At 40.9% G+C, this 17,946-nt stretch overlaps 1 protein-coding gene across 7 annotated transcripts in view; it reads left to right on the top strand.

Annotated features, from left to right (window-relative positions):
- The window catches only part of CAST (calpastatin), a 60,219-nt gene that overhangs the window by 25,037 nt on the left and 17,236 nt on the right, over positions 1–17,946 (top strand). For 4 of the 7 annotated variants that reach the window (XM_081930509.1, XM_081930507.1, XM_081930510.1 and 1 more), the window contains 14 exons: positions 2,641–2,700; positions 7,020–7,085; positions 8,183–8,233; positions 9,322–9,378; positions 9,468–9,581; positions 10,491–10,592; positions 10,671–10,733; positions 11,052–11,150; positions 12,519–12,599; positions 12,687–12,740; positions 13,768–13,866; positions 13,968–14,063; positions 16,392–16,493; positions 17,701–17,784. In XM_081930509.1, the coding sequence (XP_081786635.1) occupies positions 2,641–2,700; positions 7,020–7,085; positions 8,183–8,233; positions 9,322–9,378; positions 9,468–9,581; positions 10,491–10,592; positions 10,671–10,733; positions 11,052–11,150; positions 12,519–12,599; positions 12,687–12,740; positions 13,768–13,866; positions 13,968–14,063; positions 16,392–16,493; positions 17,701–17,784 (1,128 nt within the window). The remainder of the gene's footprint in view (positions 1–2,640; positions 2,701–7,019; positions 7,086–8,182; positions 8,234–9,321; positions 9,379–9,467; positions 9,582–10,490; positions 10,593–10,670; positions 10,734–11,051; positions 11,151–12,518; positions 12,600–12,686; positions 12,741–13,767; positions 13,867–13,967; positions 14,064–16,391; positions 16,494–17,700; positions 17,785–17,946) is intronic. The other 3 variants (XM_081930511.1, XM_081930513.1, XM_081930508.1) reach the window with 2 other exon arrangements.

Raw genomic sequence — 17,946 nt, 5'->3', positions numbered from 1 at the left:
GTCTCTAGGAAGCTAAGGTAGAGATAAACCCTCCAGGTCTAGATTCAGGTGTGACTTATGCTTGCCCTACCTATACTGTGAAGCATTTTTTATTCTTTACTAACAGCTATTTTAATATTCTATAGTGGTGCTATGATTTTATCATGAAAATATCCACACTGTGGTTTTGTTCCTGCTGTGTTTTTGAAATCTGAAATTTCTCGCTCTTCCTTTTCCAGTAGAGCCAGATTTATTCAGTTCACCAGTTAGTTCACAATTCTTGTATTATAAACTGGGTGTGCCTCTGGTCAAACACGCTACAATCGCTCCCAAGTTCTGTTTAGCTATGAATCATACAGTTATTACCGGTTACCAGGCAACTCTTTTCATATTTGTTTCCAAGCCCAACATATGTATTCACATGGTTCATCAGTGGCAAAACTTTGCTTGTTTATGAACAAGTGGTAAAAAGCTTTTTTATTTTTTAATGGCTGCTTGATAAATATTTGAAAGGAAAACAGCAGAGGAAACAAATAACATTCTGTAGAGTTGTGATGAAGAAAGACATCACTGCAGCATTAGATGTGTACAATGTAAATGTTATTATTGTCTCCTTGCAGTCTTTGTGACAGATTAAATTTCCCTTGGCCACACTCTTGCCATTTCTTCCTAAGGGTTTTATTACACGTGGTGCTGAAAAACTAAATTGTGACCATTCTCAGTTTAAATAAAAAGCTCCCTCTAGTTTCATGTTCAGTTTCAAACCTGCTCTGTTTATAGTCCAGTTGAAGAAATGATACATAATGTAGCTGCTGATCCCATCAAACCTCCTGTGAGTCTTTACAGGTGTGTGCAAGCTTAAGATTGTTATGTAGACCGTCACACACGTAGAAGGGAAGGTTTATCTTTTCTCCCCCAGTTATGACTGGGATTAAAATTGTCCTCCTCCATGCTTAAGAAGCCTTAGCCTATTATATTGTTCTCCCTGAGTATCTCATCTCCAGTCTAAAGAGTTTGCCATGAGCTGCTGTTCTCTTTCCATGATTACTGCTTTGATCTCAACACCTCACAGGCTCTTTTTAAAAATTTTATTTCACACTTCCCTGTTTATTTGCTGCTCTGGAACCCCACAGGGCTGTTTTACACCCACTTGGGGACTGACAGTTTGCTTCCCCAAGTCCTGGAATCCAATTGCCTCAAATCTGGCAGTTTGAGTAGGGTAGGCATGGGACTTTCTTATAAGGCAAGGGTGGTGGCAGCCTCTTCCAGATACATGTTTACTCCATGACAATAATGAATGTGACTCATTTTAAAGAGGCTTGAAACAGATACTTGTCCTGTATCCAGGAGGAGGAAGACTTTGCACAAGTAACTTGATTATGTGAAGGTGGCTTACTGTAGAACGAAAGTATGACTTCATTGCCTAGCATTTACTTGTTGGAAAAATATAGGTGGATAATATAGTCAAATTACATCGTGAAAGCCTTTTGGCATGCCATTCAGAATCTATTGAAGTTGAGTCCATCACTGAAGACATGTCGTTAACAATAGAATATCTGCTTGACACATTTTATGCAGTGAGGGTGCAAAAGAAAATGGTTTTTTGAATTTGGTAAAACAGAAAATTTAAATAAGGGACCTGTTCCATGTGGCTCCTATGTAAATGTAAAACTCTGAGTTTGGACTTGCCAGAGCTTACAACCACTTATTTCAAATGATAGCTCAGTTAGTAGAGCATGAGCCCCGTATTAGGTAAAAGATTCTGGCACTGCCGGGGTTTGGACTAAATGATCCCCGTGGTTCCTTCCAACTCTACAGTTCTGTAATTCTGAGTTTTAATGTTTTCTTCAGGCCAGCTCTGGAAAGCTTGGATTAAGATGGGATTGTTAGCCTGGTTTGTTTCAATAAATAATTTTGACAGTATAATGACTCTTAAAGAGATAATTATAAGCATAAAAATACATCTCTGGTTTCAGTACATCATTAACCTTCATATTGAAGAAAGGTGGGAGGGAAGGTTAATATCTTAACATTAATTGGTTTTGTAAGCAGCCTGTAATAATTGCTCTTCTGTGCCCTTTCATTTCTCCTGTGTCCTTGCATTTTTCTTAAGTCTAGCAATGTTAGTTTGCCTCTATTAAGAGATTATCAAAACGTAATACACCCTTGAACAACTTGCTTAGTATTATTAATTTTATTTCATTCTATTGGTTATCTGTAACCCACTTTTCATTCCAGAAGGAAACCAAACATGGCTAATAAAAAACATCTGTGTCTGATACAAGCACTCTAGGTTATTCTGACTATTCAAGCTTCTACTTGTTTATAGCACATCCCCCCTCCCAAAAAACCTTTGCACTTTAGTTCAGTCTTACCACTAATGAATGAGTATGTTACATCTTGTTTAATCTTGTAATGAGTCTATGGAATTTTGGTTATTTGTGTATTTAAACGCAACTCCCCATTCATTATATGCTCTGTGCAATTTGTGGGGGAAAGGGTCAGTGTTCACATCTATCAATGAACATCCAAGATCAATGAGAGCTTTGGGATACAGATTTGCAACTTGCTGTATTGGGATGGAATTATAAAATATATAAAAATAGTTAACTCCCATTGGTGGGCAATTAATTCACATCTTTTTTTTTTTGCACATTGTAGGCTCAGTCTTCTTCCACGGTTTCCTCAAAGGCACCCACTATGAAGCCTTCTGAAACAAAGGTATGTCTTCTGAAAAAGGATAAGCAAGTGTCCATTTATACCAGTCTGATTCTGTGCTACTTTTACAGCAGCTGTTATTATAAGAAATTGCTATGTGATCTTTTCCCATCTCTGAGCACTTATAAGTGAGTGCAAGTTGCTGACTGACCCAAGAAGTAGGGTTTAACACAAGAGTTTAACACTACTGGTGTACTATCAGTGTTAATCCCCATCAAAATGGTTTATATGAGCAAGTAATAAATATTAACAGTGCTTAAGAACTGTTGTGGAGAACAATTCTGTTGTGATCACATATCATTGGCTGTATGGAAATTGTACCACTTATTCAACCAATTCCTACTGATATGGTTTCAGTGCTAGGATTTGAATGGAATGTCCACAATCAGTTTCTCTAAAACAACAACAGCATATAGGTGATGCTAATCTTTGTTTTATGTGTCAGGTGAAATTATATGTTTCAGTTTGCTCATATGTGCATAACTGATAGGCAATCTTTATTCCTTTGCAACTAATAGTGTTTAGTCATATATGCAACTCCCTAGACAACATTCCTTCTTTTGAGAGAGGATAGTAGTGAGCTGAAATTGTCATTGCTTAAGAGGGGAAAAACTTTCCCAGGTAGGTCAGTTATTGACCATGTAAAATTGCATGTTCTATTTTACTTCCTCATCCCCATAACCTTGATTCCTAAATTTCTCATTTTCTGACTTCAACAAATCCTACAGCAGGCTAACCTCATAAAAACAAGTCTATCTCATTCTGCCTGTTATGTAATCAGTCCCATTGTTGGTGCAGTAAACTACCGTATTTTTTGCTCCATAAGACACACTTTTTTCCTCCTAAAAAGTAAGGGGAATGTGTGTGTGTGTCTTATGGAGCGAATGCAGGCTGCGCAGCTATCGCTGAAGCCAGCACAGCAAGAGGGAGAGCTTACTTGATCTATCTGGTTTTGCCTTTGATTGCACCCTCCACCAGCATGTGGCTCCTAAAAGCTTCTGTACAAGGGGATGCAGCCCTCCAGCTGAAAAAGGTCCCATACTCCTGGTCTAGAGTATTTAGCTTCTATTAACTTGCTTACTTGGCAGTTGTAAATTATGTTTCTGTTAAGGCAGGTGTGTCATGACTTGTCAGTGTAAGCCAAACTCTGAGAGAGCTGTTCTTGCGCTCTGGTGTTCACCTTCATGGGACTGGAACTCAAGTGCTCATATAAATAGGCAAAGTGGGCATCCTATTTATAGATTCAAATGACTACTAGAAGCACTTGGCACGTTCCTTACCTTGTTACAGAGGGCGCCAAAAACCCAGCTCTAGAAATGCAGAGCCTGTTTTTGCACACAATTTAGATCAGACTAGAAATGTTCTGCTCTTCTCTTGTGAACAAAATAAATGATCGCTCCTCCTCTTTCCTATGTGTGAATTGTACCTGTGTGATACCTTTGCTTTGTAGAAGTTGCTTAATGTAGCAAGAAGAGGAGTCACAGAGGAATATTGAGGTGGTTGAGTCAGGCCTTCAAAGCGCCTATTAATAATCATTTCTGCAAAATTTAAATCACCCAGTCACCTTTGAAATTACATGGTAAACTAAAGTTCTGTGCATTCTGCTTAGGGTAGTGTTGCAATTTGGAATGAGGGATATCTGCTTACTTCTTAGATCTCTGTCTTTCATACCTCTGAAACTTGTTGAAACAAAAAAGGGGTGTGCCTTTTCCTCATATCCCTTTTGCCTTGATCTACCTGATGGGGAGTTGCCTTACTAAAGAGCAGAACTTTAGATAAGGAGGTTATCAATGCTTGTTGGAGAAGAAGTGGTTGAAAATCATTCTTAACTGCTCTAGCTTCCTTGATTGCAGGAAGAGAGAGCATTAATCTTTTTGCTTCCCTGCTGCTATATGTTTCAGTAATTGCTTTTCTGCCTAACCCAGGTGGGTCTCTCTTACAGTGAAGTGGTACATGAATGGCATGAAGAAAATGTATAGGAAGCTGCCATTTGCTATTATCAAACAGCAGCTTCCCATGCCATAAAACCCCTTTGAAAACTGAAGGGAAGCTTATTGATATGACATTGTGGTCTCCTTTTCAAAAGGAAAAAAAGTCATTGATCTCACAGAGAATCCTCAAGCCCCTTGGGTGTACCTAAAAGGGATTTCTTAATCTGAGCCACCAATATATATATGTATGTTCAGGTCTGTTTCACATTTTTATCCTCATGGCTCAGGTACAGAAGCACATATAATTGTGAGCAGATTTTGTGTTAAAATGGGACCCTTTCTGTCCTCAGACTGCAAGTAAGCGTAAAGGGACCCCTGACCATTAGGTCCAGTTGTAGCAGACTCTGAGGTTGCGGCACTCCTCTCGCTTTATTGGCCGAGGGAGCCGGCATACAGCTTCCGGGTCATGTGGCCAGCATGACTAAGCTGCTTCTGGCAAACCAGAGCAGCACACGGAAACACCGTTTACCTTCCCGCCAGAGTGGTACCTATTTATCTACTTGCACTTTGACGTGCTTTCGAACTGCTAGGTTGGCAGGAGCAGGGACCGAGCAATGGGAGCTCACTCCGTCGCGGGGATTCGAACCGCTGACCTTCTGATCGGCGAGTCCTAGGCTCTGTGGTTTAACCCACAGTGCCACCCGCATCCCTGCCTCAGACTGCAAGTACCACTGGCCTATTCCCAGTCCTATTCTTCTGTCTTTCCCACTCAACCCATTTCTTTTCTCCATGAGCTGGATCCTTTCTGAATTTTAAACTTGAGTTCCATCCACAATTATATTGAAAATCTCTTAGCATTACTTACACAACACAGCAAGGGCTGAAAAAAGAATAGATTCAGTTTCCAGGACAGCTACATTGGATAAATCAAGGGGATCTCTCCCATCCTTTTCAGATGGGTGCCACACTTTGGAGCAATGCCCACATGGCCTCTGGCAGTGAAAAAAGGGTACCCCCACTCCCTCTGCTCCTGTAGCTTTAAGGTGCAATTTGTGCTGGTTGGCTAAGAAGTGAAGGCCATTAGTGCAACTGAGTTCAGAAAGAGGCAGCTTAATAGAAAAGAGAATGAGGATGGGAAGCGACAAAAAGAAGCTGCAAATCCAGCTGAAGGATCATCTGTTGAATATCTTTTCACAGCTCCGCTCTTGCAATGCATAATATTACATAAAACAATCAGTCAGCATATGTCCTGTTCTCTAACAGTGTTATCCTGTTTACCCAGAAGTCCTTTTTAGTTTCCTGGAACATAGTTTCTTTCTAGTAAGTGTGCAGAGCATTGCAACCTACTAACTCAAGCCAGTGATGCAGCATAAACGCTGCATGGAAAGGCTATGCTCAATTCAGTTCCATTGTTTTCCTCTCTTTCTTTGATGTGTTTTATGGCTGTAAACCTTCTGTGCAGAACAGGAAGCTAGAAAAGACATTGTTCTGATTGGTACCTAAGTTCAGTGTTACTTTTAATGCAAGCGCAACACTTACTTGACCTTCACAACTGTTGGCGGTTGTTAACTTTTTGGATGCCGGTTACCTGTATGTTCGGGGGGGGGGGAGAGAGTTGGGGAGGGGTGAACAGAGGCATAGCCCTGACATTGTTCTGATTGGTACCTAAGTTCAGTGTTACTTTTAATGCAAGCGCAACACTTACTTGACCTTCACAACTGTTGGCGGTTGTTAACTTTTTGGATGCCGGTTACCTGTATGTTCGGGGGGGGGGAGAGAGTTGGGGAGGGGTGAACAGAGGCATAGCCCTGACATGTGTTTTCATATCTTTCCAAGACAAGTCTCTCCAGGTCAGTGTAACTTTTAAAGAACATGGCTCAAGCTGAGTAGGAAGCTGACTCAGACAATTAGTCCATCTAGCTCAGTATTGTCAACACAGATCAGCAGTAGCTCTCCAGGATTTTAGGCAGGAGTCTCTTCCAGCCCTCTATGCAGATCCCAGGAACTGAACCTGGGATTTTTTATATGGCAAGGCTGTGTCCTACCAATAAGCCTTTCACCAAAGGGGAAAGTTTTCACCATTACAAGGAATACATGGGTACCTATGGTGTTCAGACATGCACCTGCTAATTCCTGTAACGTGCATCTGTGCTGGAAACAAGGGTGGAACACATGTTGCCATGGAAGCTCTTATTACTGAAAATGTCGTGTTTAAAAATTCAACCTTTCATAAAATAAAACACTTCCTCAGAAAGCCTTTAAAAAGGAAAGGCAATTTTCTTTTCAGTGCTTTATGCTCTAAAACGGCCTCCCCCTGTTTTTGAAACACATTTCCTTGGCATGCCTTACACAATTTCTGTAAGCACCCTGAGTTTGTGCTCTCAATATTAGGCTTCTTCAAGCCAGCAAAAGGCCAGTGGAGTGGAATCCCACAAAAGGAAACGAAACAAGAAGCAGGTGAAAAGAGATTGGTTTTTGTGTGTGCGTTTGAAAATAACACCAGCTACACCAGCAGCATGTGCACATTCATCAGTCTTGAACTAATAAACTTCATTTTGTGTCTGTCTTTAGTTGCATATAGTCACGCTGCAATCTTTCCCAAAGAATACACTCCACCATGGAAATAAACCATCAAACGTAATTTCATTTGTGTCCGTGTTCTTGTGGCGTCACAGTATGCAAACTACTAGCTAGAGATGCGTGGTGGTTAATATCCATGTAGTGGTCGAACTTGACTATTGGAGAACTATATGGATACAGCTATAGCAGACTTGTTTGGGCTACAAGACAAACAGAAAACCTAGGATTTCCTGCTCTCACTTTCTGTTTATAATGGAGGTCTTGCATACTTATAAAATGTGTGCCTGTGTGGCTTGTGTGTGTGTATATATATATAGGCACTAGAGAAATGTTTCAGGTCAAATTTTAGAATGATGGCTAATCCAGACTAAAACATGTAACACTTGAGTTGAAGTGAGCAATTTACAGCTGTGTTGCTTGTGTTCTTTGAGAGCTTTAAAAAGCGCTTGTTGGTTCAATGATAGTAAAGCTGCTCCCGAGGTATCACTTGCTATAAATTCTCTCTCCTGACTGGGAATTCTCTCCCCTCTTTCCATTCTAATCCACCATTTAAATTGCTCTCCCCACATAATTCCTCAACACTTGTATTTTATAATTCCTTAACTGTCTGCCTGTCTTTACGCTCTGCTTTATTTCATTCTGCTAGCTTCACGGTTAATAAGCAATCTTGTGCCACACAAGAGTTAAGAATTCATTGGTCAATTAAAATACGTCTTGCAAAAAAAGCCTCATGGGAGTCATAGTTTTGTTTTTTTACTCCTTAGCTATCGGTTCAAAATATTGCAATCCCTATCAGTAACAGCTCTCAGGGGTTTGTTCTGCTGTAGCCAATGAATGTTCCCGAGGAGGAAAGCCCATTTCATCAACTTTTGTTCATGCTGTTTCTGCTTGTAAATATTGTTGCATTCTAAGGGATATCAATTTATTTTTAATGTAATAATTGGCTTTTTCATTTGACATTGTTCATATTGTAGGCAGCCCAAAAAGCCAAAGCAGAAGCTGAAAAAACAGCACAGTTAGCTAAGGTAAGGTAACATACATTTATGTTTTGAATTGCTGTGCCCTGAACTAATATCTCATAAGCATTTACATATGTGATGAAGCTTGCTTGTTTGACTAATCATTATTTGTTTTAAACAAAAGTTCTGGATTTCATAATCTATAAGGTTTAATTCAGGGCCTTCTGAATGTTTTATCACTCTATTAGGTTGCTTTTAATGGGATGTTGTAATGCCTATTCTGCAGCTTGCAATAACTCTGAAAAAGAAAATAGTGGCTTTCTGACAGTAGCAGCTTGCACAGTTGACTATCCCTGCCCATTTCCCATTTCCGCACAGTGTCAAAGGAAAGCAGCCTGAAATTAAGTTGCACTGAAATCAGTGGAGATTACACTTAGTTCCTAGATGCATTTTAATAAGAGCAAATGAGCACTTAGGGAAAAGCAGGATACAAAACAAGAGGAATAAATAGCTTCCATTATGCACTTAATCTGGTATAAACAAATAGGATTTGTAAACTATGTATCAGTAAATGAGCTTCCATTAGCACAGTGGCTGTTAGTTTTTAGGAACATTGCCTGTGCAAATGCATGTCCACAAGGATGTCAGTAAGGGGGGGAAGACAGCAGCACCAGGAGAGCAAATGATGCAAAGACCCTCCCCGCACTCGGGGAATGAAGAGTTAGAATACAAGTCCCATAGTTACTGGACACAAAATGAGTTGCACAGTATCACTTAAAAACTTGATGAAACTTGCACATATCACTTCTGCCTATTCTATGATTCCTGTGAGTGTATTTTGATCCTTCAGGAAGACTTGTCAGATGAAGGAGAGGTGGGCTTCAAGTCAGTGCAGATTCAGTTGAAGGCTTGCTTGCAGCGGCTGTGCCCATCCCAGATTCATTCTGATTTTGACATTCAGAGGGGGTGTTTACTTTACCAAGCACCCCTAATTTTCATGCAGTTGTGCTTATAGACATGTGATACAAATACAACCTTTGGATTTTTGGACAACGTTCAGGCTTGTATTGTTCCATCACAGCGAAAATACTTTTGACTATTTGTTTGTTTACATTTAAATTTGATCAATTATATTGCTATCTCTTTTCACACAGCCAGATGATTCTCAGTCTAAACGTTCATCAGAAGAGAAGCAAAAAGAACCTGGAGGGGTAATTTTTATTTTACTTACTAGGAGATATAATTCTTTACAATGCAAATTTATGTAAGGGCATTCATCTTTTTATGTGTGTACATGTAGGCAAAAAGCCAAAGCAAACCTGTAGTGGAACCTAAGCAACCAAGTACTGGAAAAGCATCCTCTGGTCAGATTGACAAGACAACAACACAGCTTACATCCAAAGTAGAACCAAAGGTAAAATATAAGCAGAAAAACCTTCTTCAGAAAGCTTTTTGAGTGGCACACCCAAGGTTAGGTATCTAAAGTGTTTGCCTCAAAGGATGGGACAAAAATTTAATAAAACCCAACTTTAACTGAACCAATGCAAGGCTTAATACCATTTTAGCAACATAAATAAGTTGAATAAATGATTTGCATTTTTCCTGCTTTTTTCTAGTTATAAATTAATATACAGTAATACATAAATACGGGACGCGGGTGGTGCTGTGGGTTAAACCACAGAGCCTAGGGCTTGCCGATCAGAAGGTCAGCAGTTTGAATTCCCACGATGGGATAAGCTCCCATTGCTCGGTCCCTGCTCCTGCCAACCTAGCAGTTTGAAAGCACGTCAAAGTGCAAGTAGATAAATAGGTACCGCTCCGGCGGGAAGGTAAATGGCGTTTCCGTGCACTGCTCTGGTTTGCCAGAAGCGACTTAGTCATGCTGGCCACATGACCCGGAAGCTGTACACCAGCTCCTTCGGCCAATAAAGCGAGATGAGCGCCGCAACCCTAGAGTCGGCCACGACTGGACCTAATGGTCAGGGGTCCCTTTACCTTTACCTTTAATACATAAATACACTTGGATGTTTTTTATTTTCTTTGCAGTAAAATAATTACAGAACATTAATATAGTTCCCCGTAAGTGTTGAATAAAATGTGATTTCTTATAGATCATTTTTTTCTGCAAGGCTGACTTCGTAATGTCTGGCTATATGTGTGCTTTCCCATGTTCCGCTTCCCAGCTGTCATGCAATTAAAACTCCAGGAAGGGAAAACATCGTGTCCATGCTGCAACATAGTTTTGTGTAGGTTGTAGTTGGGCTGCCTTAAAATATTAATGGCAAAGTTTCACCTGGACCTCTCTAACTTTTCTCCACTTAAGGCTAAACCTGATGACAAGTCATTGCCCACCAAGGCAGCTGTTGCAGCTGCTGGCACAGCTGGAGCAGCAGCAGCTGCAGGCTTGACTGTTGCAGCTGCAGAGGTAAGTTTAGTGTTTGGCATTAATCGGATGCAAATGTAATCCTATGCTTAGTTCTCAGAAATGCATTCTTATTTGCAGACTAAAGAAGGCAAATTGCCAGCCCCAGCCCCAGCTGCTGCAGAAAGTAAACCAGCTGAAAAGGTAAGCAACAGTTCATTTGCTGTCTAGTTAGATCAGTGATGGCCAAACTCGGCCCTCCAGCTGTTTTGGGACTACAATTCCCATCATCCCTGACCACTGGTCCTGTTAGCTAGGGATGATGGGAGTTGTAGTCCCAAAACAGCTGGAGGGCCAAGTTTGGCCATCACTGAGTTAGATCATTTCACAGAATCATAGAGTTGGGAGGGACCACGAGTGTCATCTAGCCCAACCCCTTGCAATGCAAGAATGCTGAATTTGGGAGGGATATCTATAAGTTACCTGAAGTTCCATGTACTTCATAAAAATCTTTTTTTCTAGTCTGACATAGATGCTGCCTTAGATGATTTAATTGATACCCTTGGAAGTCCTGAAGAAAACGAGCCACCTACTCCTGAATATACTGGACCAACAGTTTCGGTATAAGATCTCCTGTATTTAAAGAGCCTTATTTATTAGGCCTGTGTTTGTGAGCTTATTTGTTTTGGTAGCAGGAGCCTTATTTGTATATGAATTTGTACTTCAAATCAGTAGTGAACTTGATCTGAATTGTACTTTATAGGATTAGACAGATTCATGGAGGACAAGGTTACAAGTGGCTATTAGCCGCTTCTGTTTTTCTAGAAAAAGAGGTGCTGGAGCTCACCATGAACTTCTCCCTTGTTCTCTTAGAATGGTAATGTCACCCACCTGAGAGGTGCTGGAACTGAGCTCTGGTGAGCTCTGGCTGGAAACAAAGCCCTGCTGCTAGCCATGATGTCTTACGTTCAACCTCCACTGTTGGAAGGCAGGAGATGCCTATGAATAAGCAACAGCTCTGAGCTTATCCGTAGCAGGGAACTGCAGTTTGTTCTAAAGTAAAAACAAGCTGTCTTCCTCTTCTTCTCTCACACGTGGAAAAGTGGTGAAGGAGATGCATACAAGCCTGAGGCTCATGCCGTCTTACTCGGAAACATCTAAAACACAGTTTAGAATGGATGGATGGTTGCCTGGACTGGACCTCTCCCTTTCTTTTCCTGTTGTTGAGAATTATGTTATCTTCATCCTCACCATAAACTGGGCTCGAAGCCTAGATTGTCACTGGATCTCTCCATTTTCCAACTTCTAAATTTAGGAAAATATGTAATGTGTTTGCAAAAACAGCAAGACTTTGTAGAAGTCCTTTCAGCAATTTTTAAAAAAGCATCTGAATCGAGGGAACTCAGTTAGGGCCAAACTTGAAAATACGTATTTGGATTGAACATGCAGTTGTTGTTTTTTGTTTTTTTAAAATACATCTAGCAATAGCAGGTGTGGGACCCAATAATTTTCCAGATTGGGTATAGAGGGGAAGTGTATCTCTTTATTCCCATGGAAGAGGGAATGTGTGAGTTTGAGACTCCTGCAATCTTGTTCATGGTAATCTAAACCAGTCATCCCCATTCTTGTTCTTTCCAGATGTTTTGGATTATAATTCCTATCATCCTCAACCAGCATGGCCAATGGTCAGGCATGACTGGGAGTTGTAATCCAAAACTTCTGGAGGGCACCAGCTTGGGGAAAGCTGATCTAAACTATGGTTCATTACTTGTGAACCTGCATGGTTTATATTTTTAACCATGTTTTTGAATGAATTGTTGTTGTTTTTTGCAGCAACTAGTAAGTTTAGATGGTTAACAAATATTAAATATTTGAATGTTATTGCTCTCTGTTTTTTGTAGTAAACCATAATCTTATATGAATGAATTGTACATATTTATACATTAGTCATTGATTTAAAGAGTCAACAATATTTTTTACATGATGCAGGACCCAATGTCTTCCTTATATATAGAAGAGCTGGGTAAACGGGAGAGCACAATTCCTCCAGAGTACAGAAAACTCTTAGAGGTAAGTAGTAAAACCAAAACTGTGCCTTGGATGCTTTCTCTACTGCACATTAGTTGCAGTACTCATTCACAAAACTTTGTTTTTCAGGGTAAAGGAGATGGCAAAGTAGTTCCCCCGCCAGTGGCGGTTGGAGAATCTCAGGTATGGTTTATTTATTTGGCACAAAGTGTGAAAATGGAAAATATATTACTGGTTTTTGAAGATATGCCTAGTTCTTTATAAACTTTGCATTGTAATCAATGGGATGGATGGTGGTTTTACTCAGAGTAGACCTGTTAACAGACTAAACTTAGCCATGTTAATTAATTTCATTGCGTCAATTCTGAGAAAAACCTCGCTAAATATCACCCTAAATTTCTTATGCTTTAGTCCCATTGAAATCAGTAATTTCTCCAACATATTGTGTGCTGTGCTGTTGCACTTGAGTAGTCTTGGTATTGTTGATATAAAAAGGTTTAAATGGTTAAACTACAACTGTGCCAGCTTCTAGTATACAGCTGTGGTTCATGTATGGCCAATGCTAAAATCTCTTCATTCGATTTATGTTGAAGTCAGTAGCTAGACTCTAGAAATTGATAGATGTTGCCTGCAAGAGATATTTATGCTAGTTGATTCACCACAACATGTAGTGGTCCCTTAATCAAGGGATCAATATCTGGATCCAGACCATAATCTGCTATTTGTCCATTGCTGATGCAGACTGCCACAGGGCAGAATTGCAAACAACTGACAGAAGGAGTAATTCAGAATAGTTTGTAATTCTGCAGTTCCCTTAGCAGATTGTGGGTTGCAGACACAAATCACCTGCAAAATCCTCCTGTTTCTATAAGCAGTCTCCCCATCAAGAGGTACATTGTCAGCTCTTGACCCGAGATGACAACCTGCTTTTCTAAAAACTCCAGGGCATAAATATATATGTGAGTAGAGTGATTCTCACTCCAGTGTCTGTTCTTCTGCCCCATTTCCCTTTCTGCTTCTACGTCAGGACTGGGAAAATAAGCCACTGTAACTTCCACAGAGTTGCTAGAGTAAGAGATGGTGTCTTTAGCTCAGGATTTGACAACCCTACAGCACAGCTCTGCATCCATAAATGTGCAAGTGCCCGTAAACTGTAAGCTGCTGTTGGGCAACTGGTGAAAAGCGTAACCCAGTTTGTGTTTTCATTTAGCCAACAATGACAGATGATGACCTTGCAGATGCTCTGTCATCTGATTTTACTTGCAGTGCTGTAACATCTGCTGGAGAGAAGAAAGACATGCCAAAAGAGGTACTGCTTTTGCTATCTTTTTGAAAGGGTCTCTTTATTAGACTTACAATCTGAATCCTGTGAAAAACTCAACACATTTAAATTGTTTCATGTTTTAAAAGAAGCCTGCAGAAGAAGGTGAAGTCCTACAAGCAGAGTCTGCAAGTTTGATCAGCAGTTCAGCTCCTCCGAAAGAAAAGAAAGCCAGAATGGAAGAGGTATAAATTAAGTACTCTGGTCCCCTACCCCGCTGAAATAACCACAGAGAACCTGATATCCTAAAATAGTATTACAAAGTTATAGAGAGAGAAAGACTCCCTGGGCTCCACATAAATTATATATGTTCAAACTGTAATATAAGAGTCAGTGCTAAATCTTGTTGTTTAGTAAAAAGGTATTTAAGCTTTTGAAGACTGGGCTGCAACCTATTGGAGGAAGGTACATTTCTATTAAGAAACCACCTGCCTGCCTTCATCCCCCTTCTTTACTTCAGCATCCCCCTTTGTCCAATGGCCAAGATGCCTTTAAAATCTGGGGGATGATGATGGTGCGTTGCGCATAAGATTCCAGGTGGGCACACTCTTGTGGATTGGAAACAGTTATTGATTTAAAAGTTTCACCTTTTTACGAATCAATTACTCATTCTGAAATAACTTCAGTTTGGCTGCTATTGTGAAATTATTTGGAACAGTACAGATTAGAAGCTTTTGAACCTTTGGGTACGCAGCCTGAATCTGTAGTAAAAAGGTTCCAAACTGAAATATACTGAAAACATGAAATATAGCCCTCATTGTGGTCATAAGTAGCCTTTTAAACAAATGTGACGGTTAGGGATTCAAAATATTACCTCTACTGTATTGGCTGTTTGAGTCAGGATGTAATTTAACTCCCTTTGTTGCTCTAAGACAGGCATCCCCAACCTTCGGCCCTCTAGAAGTTTTGGACTACAATTCCCATCATCCCTGATCACTGGTCCTGTTAGCTAGGGATCATGGGAGTTGTAGGCCAAAACATCTGGAGGGCCGCAGGTTGGGGGTGCCTGATCTAAGAGGTGGTTTTTCCTTTCTGACAAATGAATGCTCCCTTGCTTTTCCTGGGTGCTGGCTTGGCTTCTGTTTTTACTTTCTGCTTGAGTAAGGTATCACTGCATATAGCCTTTCCATTGCCTACTGATATTAAGGATACTGGATGAGCTTAACACTATATTATTTGTTTTGAAATACTGTTATCCTGCCTTCAAAAGTTAAAACTTCCTTGAGGTGGTTTGAGGAAGCCAAACAAACAAAATACGGTACATTTTATTTCTCATATATGCATTTAAAAAAGCCACATTCACCTGCTGCGTCCAGATATTGGAGAATAATAAGCATTAAGTACCGTATTTTTCGCACCATAGGACGCACTTTTTCCCCTCCAAAAATGAAGGGGAAATGTGTGTGCGTCCTATGGTGCGAATGCAGGCTTTCGCTGAAGCCTGGAGAGTGAGAGGGGTCGGTGCACACCAACCCCTCATGCTCTCCAGGCTTCGCACACCTCTCCGCAAGCAGCAGGAGCCCAGCGCTGGGCTCCCGCTGCTTGCGGAGAGGTGCCTGCATGCCGAAGCCTGGGCGCGCTGAGCTCAGTGCGTCCAGGCTTCGCGGACCTCTCCGCAAGCAGCGGGAGCGTTCCCGCTGCTTGCGGAGAGGTGCCTGCATGCCGAAGCCTGGGCGCGCTGAGCTCAGCGCGTCCAGGCTTCGCGGACCTCTCCGCAAGCAGCGGGAGCGTTCCCGCTGCTTGCGGAGAGGTGCCTGCATGCCGAAGCCTGGGCGCGCTGAGCTCAGCGCGTCCAGGCTTCGCGGACCTCTCCGCAAGCAGCGGGAGCGCTCCCGCTGCTTGCGGAGAGCTGCCTGTTTGAGGGCTGGGGTCGGGGGAAGCTCTAGCTTCCCCTGCCCCAGCCCCGCACCTGGGGGGAAAATAATTTTCCCCCCTTTATTTCCCCCCCAAAAACCTGGGTGCGCCCTATGGTCTGGTGCGCCCTATGGTGCGAAAAATACGGTAACTGGAAATAACACCCAGTCATTTTATTTACCTGAAGTTAGATAGCAGTCCAACAACCAATAGGTGATTTAGTTAAATGGGAATTTATATCAGTGGACTTTCTCCATATAGTGTCATTTTCTTTGTCTGAGTTCACCACTCTTGGACCACAAATAAAATACTTGGATCAAGTTTCAAGACCCAGAGATGGATTTAGTAGTGGCAAAATGCATAAGCCTCATCCGTTCTGGTTCACTTACAATTTAGCCTCTGCTACAGAAAAGCTAGATTCCTACAGATATGGTGATTGAAGTGGCTTGACATGTTGCCCAATAGCTGAAGAATACACAGCTTACCCTCCTACACTGCAATGTTTTAGACAGAGTGTCTAGATTACAGTATCCTGCTGTTTAAGGATGCCAGATTCATCAGTGTACTGGAGTCCTAATGATCTCAGTATATATTGCATCGATCATGAGACATATGCTGTTTTTATAGCCCATGGTCATTTTTATCACTTTGCGATGCAGGCAGCCCTTAGTGACAGCGCCTTGGATGCTCTTGTGGATACGCTTGGCATGCCAGAACCGGAACCGGAAGTAGACCTTAGCTCCATTGTGGAAGTGGAAGAGGTATTATTTACACTGCAAAATCTTGCAAAACATGCCAGGAAAAAATACTGCTTTGTCTGCTGCTAGCAGAAACCTTTGAAAGCACTTTGAATTCTATGGTAGTAGTAGCTAGTGGCCTGCTTCTTTTCTGAACTACAATGTAGCTTCATCAATGTGGGAATGTGTGAGAATGACTGGGAAGACTTCTGTTAACAAGCAGTTTTGCAGTACTGTATGACCTTTTTTAAAAAATAAAACACTCCCAAGGCTGCAATCTTGTGCACATCTAATTAGGAATGAGCACAGCTGGGCAAGGCAAGACTTGCTCCTGAGTAAATATAGGATTGGATTGCAAGTGAATCAATTGCTGTATAAATAATTAGTACATGATTGATACCACTGAAAGTCTTGAAACTATGTAGACATGCATAAATTGTGGATGACCCTTGGGGTCTTTTCCAACGCTACAATTCTAGGATTCTGTGCCCCATTGACTTCAATGTGTTAAATGCATGATGAAAATGTTGCTTGTGAGAGTAATTCAGCTGAAAAATGCTTACTTTTGGCTGGATTACTCTCTTCAGATGTGTAGCAAAAGCAACAGGAAATATGCAAAAAGTGCTATAAAGGAATACTTTAATTCACAGAAAATGCCCAATGCATTTTAAATTTTGCCTAGTTATTTCTTCAAACTTTTATAGTTCCTATAAAAGAAATAAAAGTTCTTTCTTAGTTAATCTTGAGAAACAAAGCTGACAAGTCTAGAAATGTATTGGTTTTTATGCTTCTGTGCTTTTATGTTTGTACATATTTTATGGGCTAATAGCCGTAAATAAATAAATATAAGTAAATATATAAGTATTGGGCCACTTCAGAGAAAATGTGTTTTTTATTAGTACTTTCAGGATCCTCCACCTCTGCCCCTGAATAAATGTTACAGATACAGTACCTATAACAGTTCTTTTGCATCTGTAATATGTATGCATGCTATTTTATTTAGTTTAGGAAAAAGGAAAAATATAGATTCAAAGATTATGAGTTGCCTGCAGGAGAAATGGGGGTTGGAGGAAGCAGAAATATGCCAAATATGAGGGGGGGGGTGTATGCATAGAAATATGTTTCAAATTTAACACGTTTCTATAGCACAATCCCCCTGACTTCCAATTTGCTTGCAAAAGATCTAGCAATGCAATTCAAGTGTTGACATGTTGTGATTCTTACTATTCAGCCAAAGGCCAAAGAAAGGAAGGAGAAGAAACCTGGTGAACGCGACGATACAATCCCTCCTGAGTACAGATTAAAACCAGAATTGGTAAAGTTCTCATCTCTACTTTTCATTGCATATGCTATAAAATCCCAGATTTTACCATACTGAGCCCATGTTAAGAAAAATAGAAGAACAACAGCTCTTTCAGCACTCTGAACTCCCTGCTGGCTATGATCCAGCAGCAGCAAGCTAGAGCTAGAAAGCCCC

Source organism: Podarcis melisellensis (genome assembly GCF_964234715.1).
Source record: "Podarcis melisellensis genome assembly, chromosome: 11".
In the NCBI taxonomy this organism is placed as follows: Eukaryota; Metazoa; Chordata; class Lepidosauria; order Squamata; family Lacertidae; genus Podarcis; species Podarcis melisellensis.
Note: the sequence above shows the minus strand (reverse complement) of the source record. Positions and strands in the feature narration are given on the sequence as shown.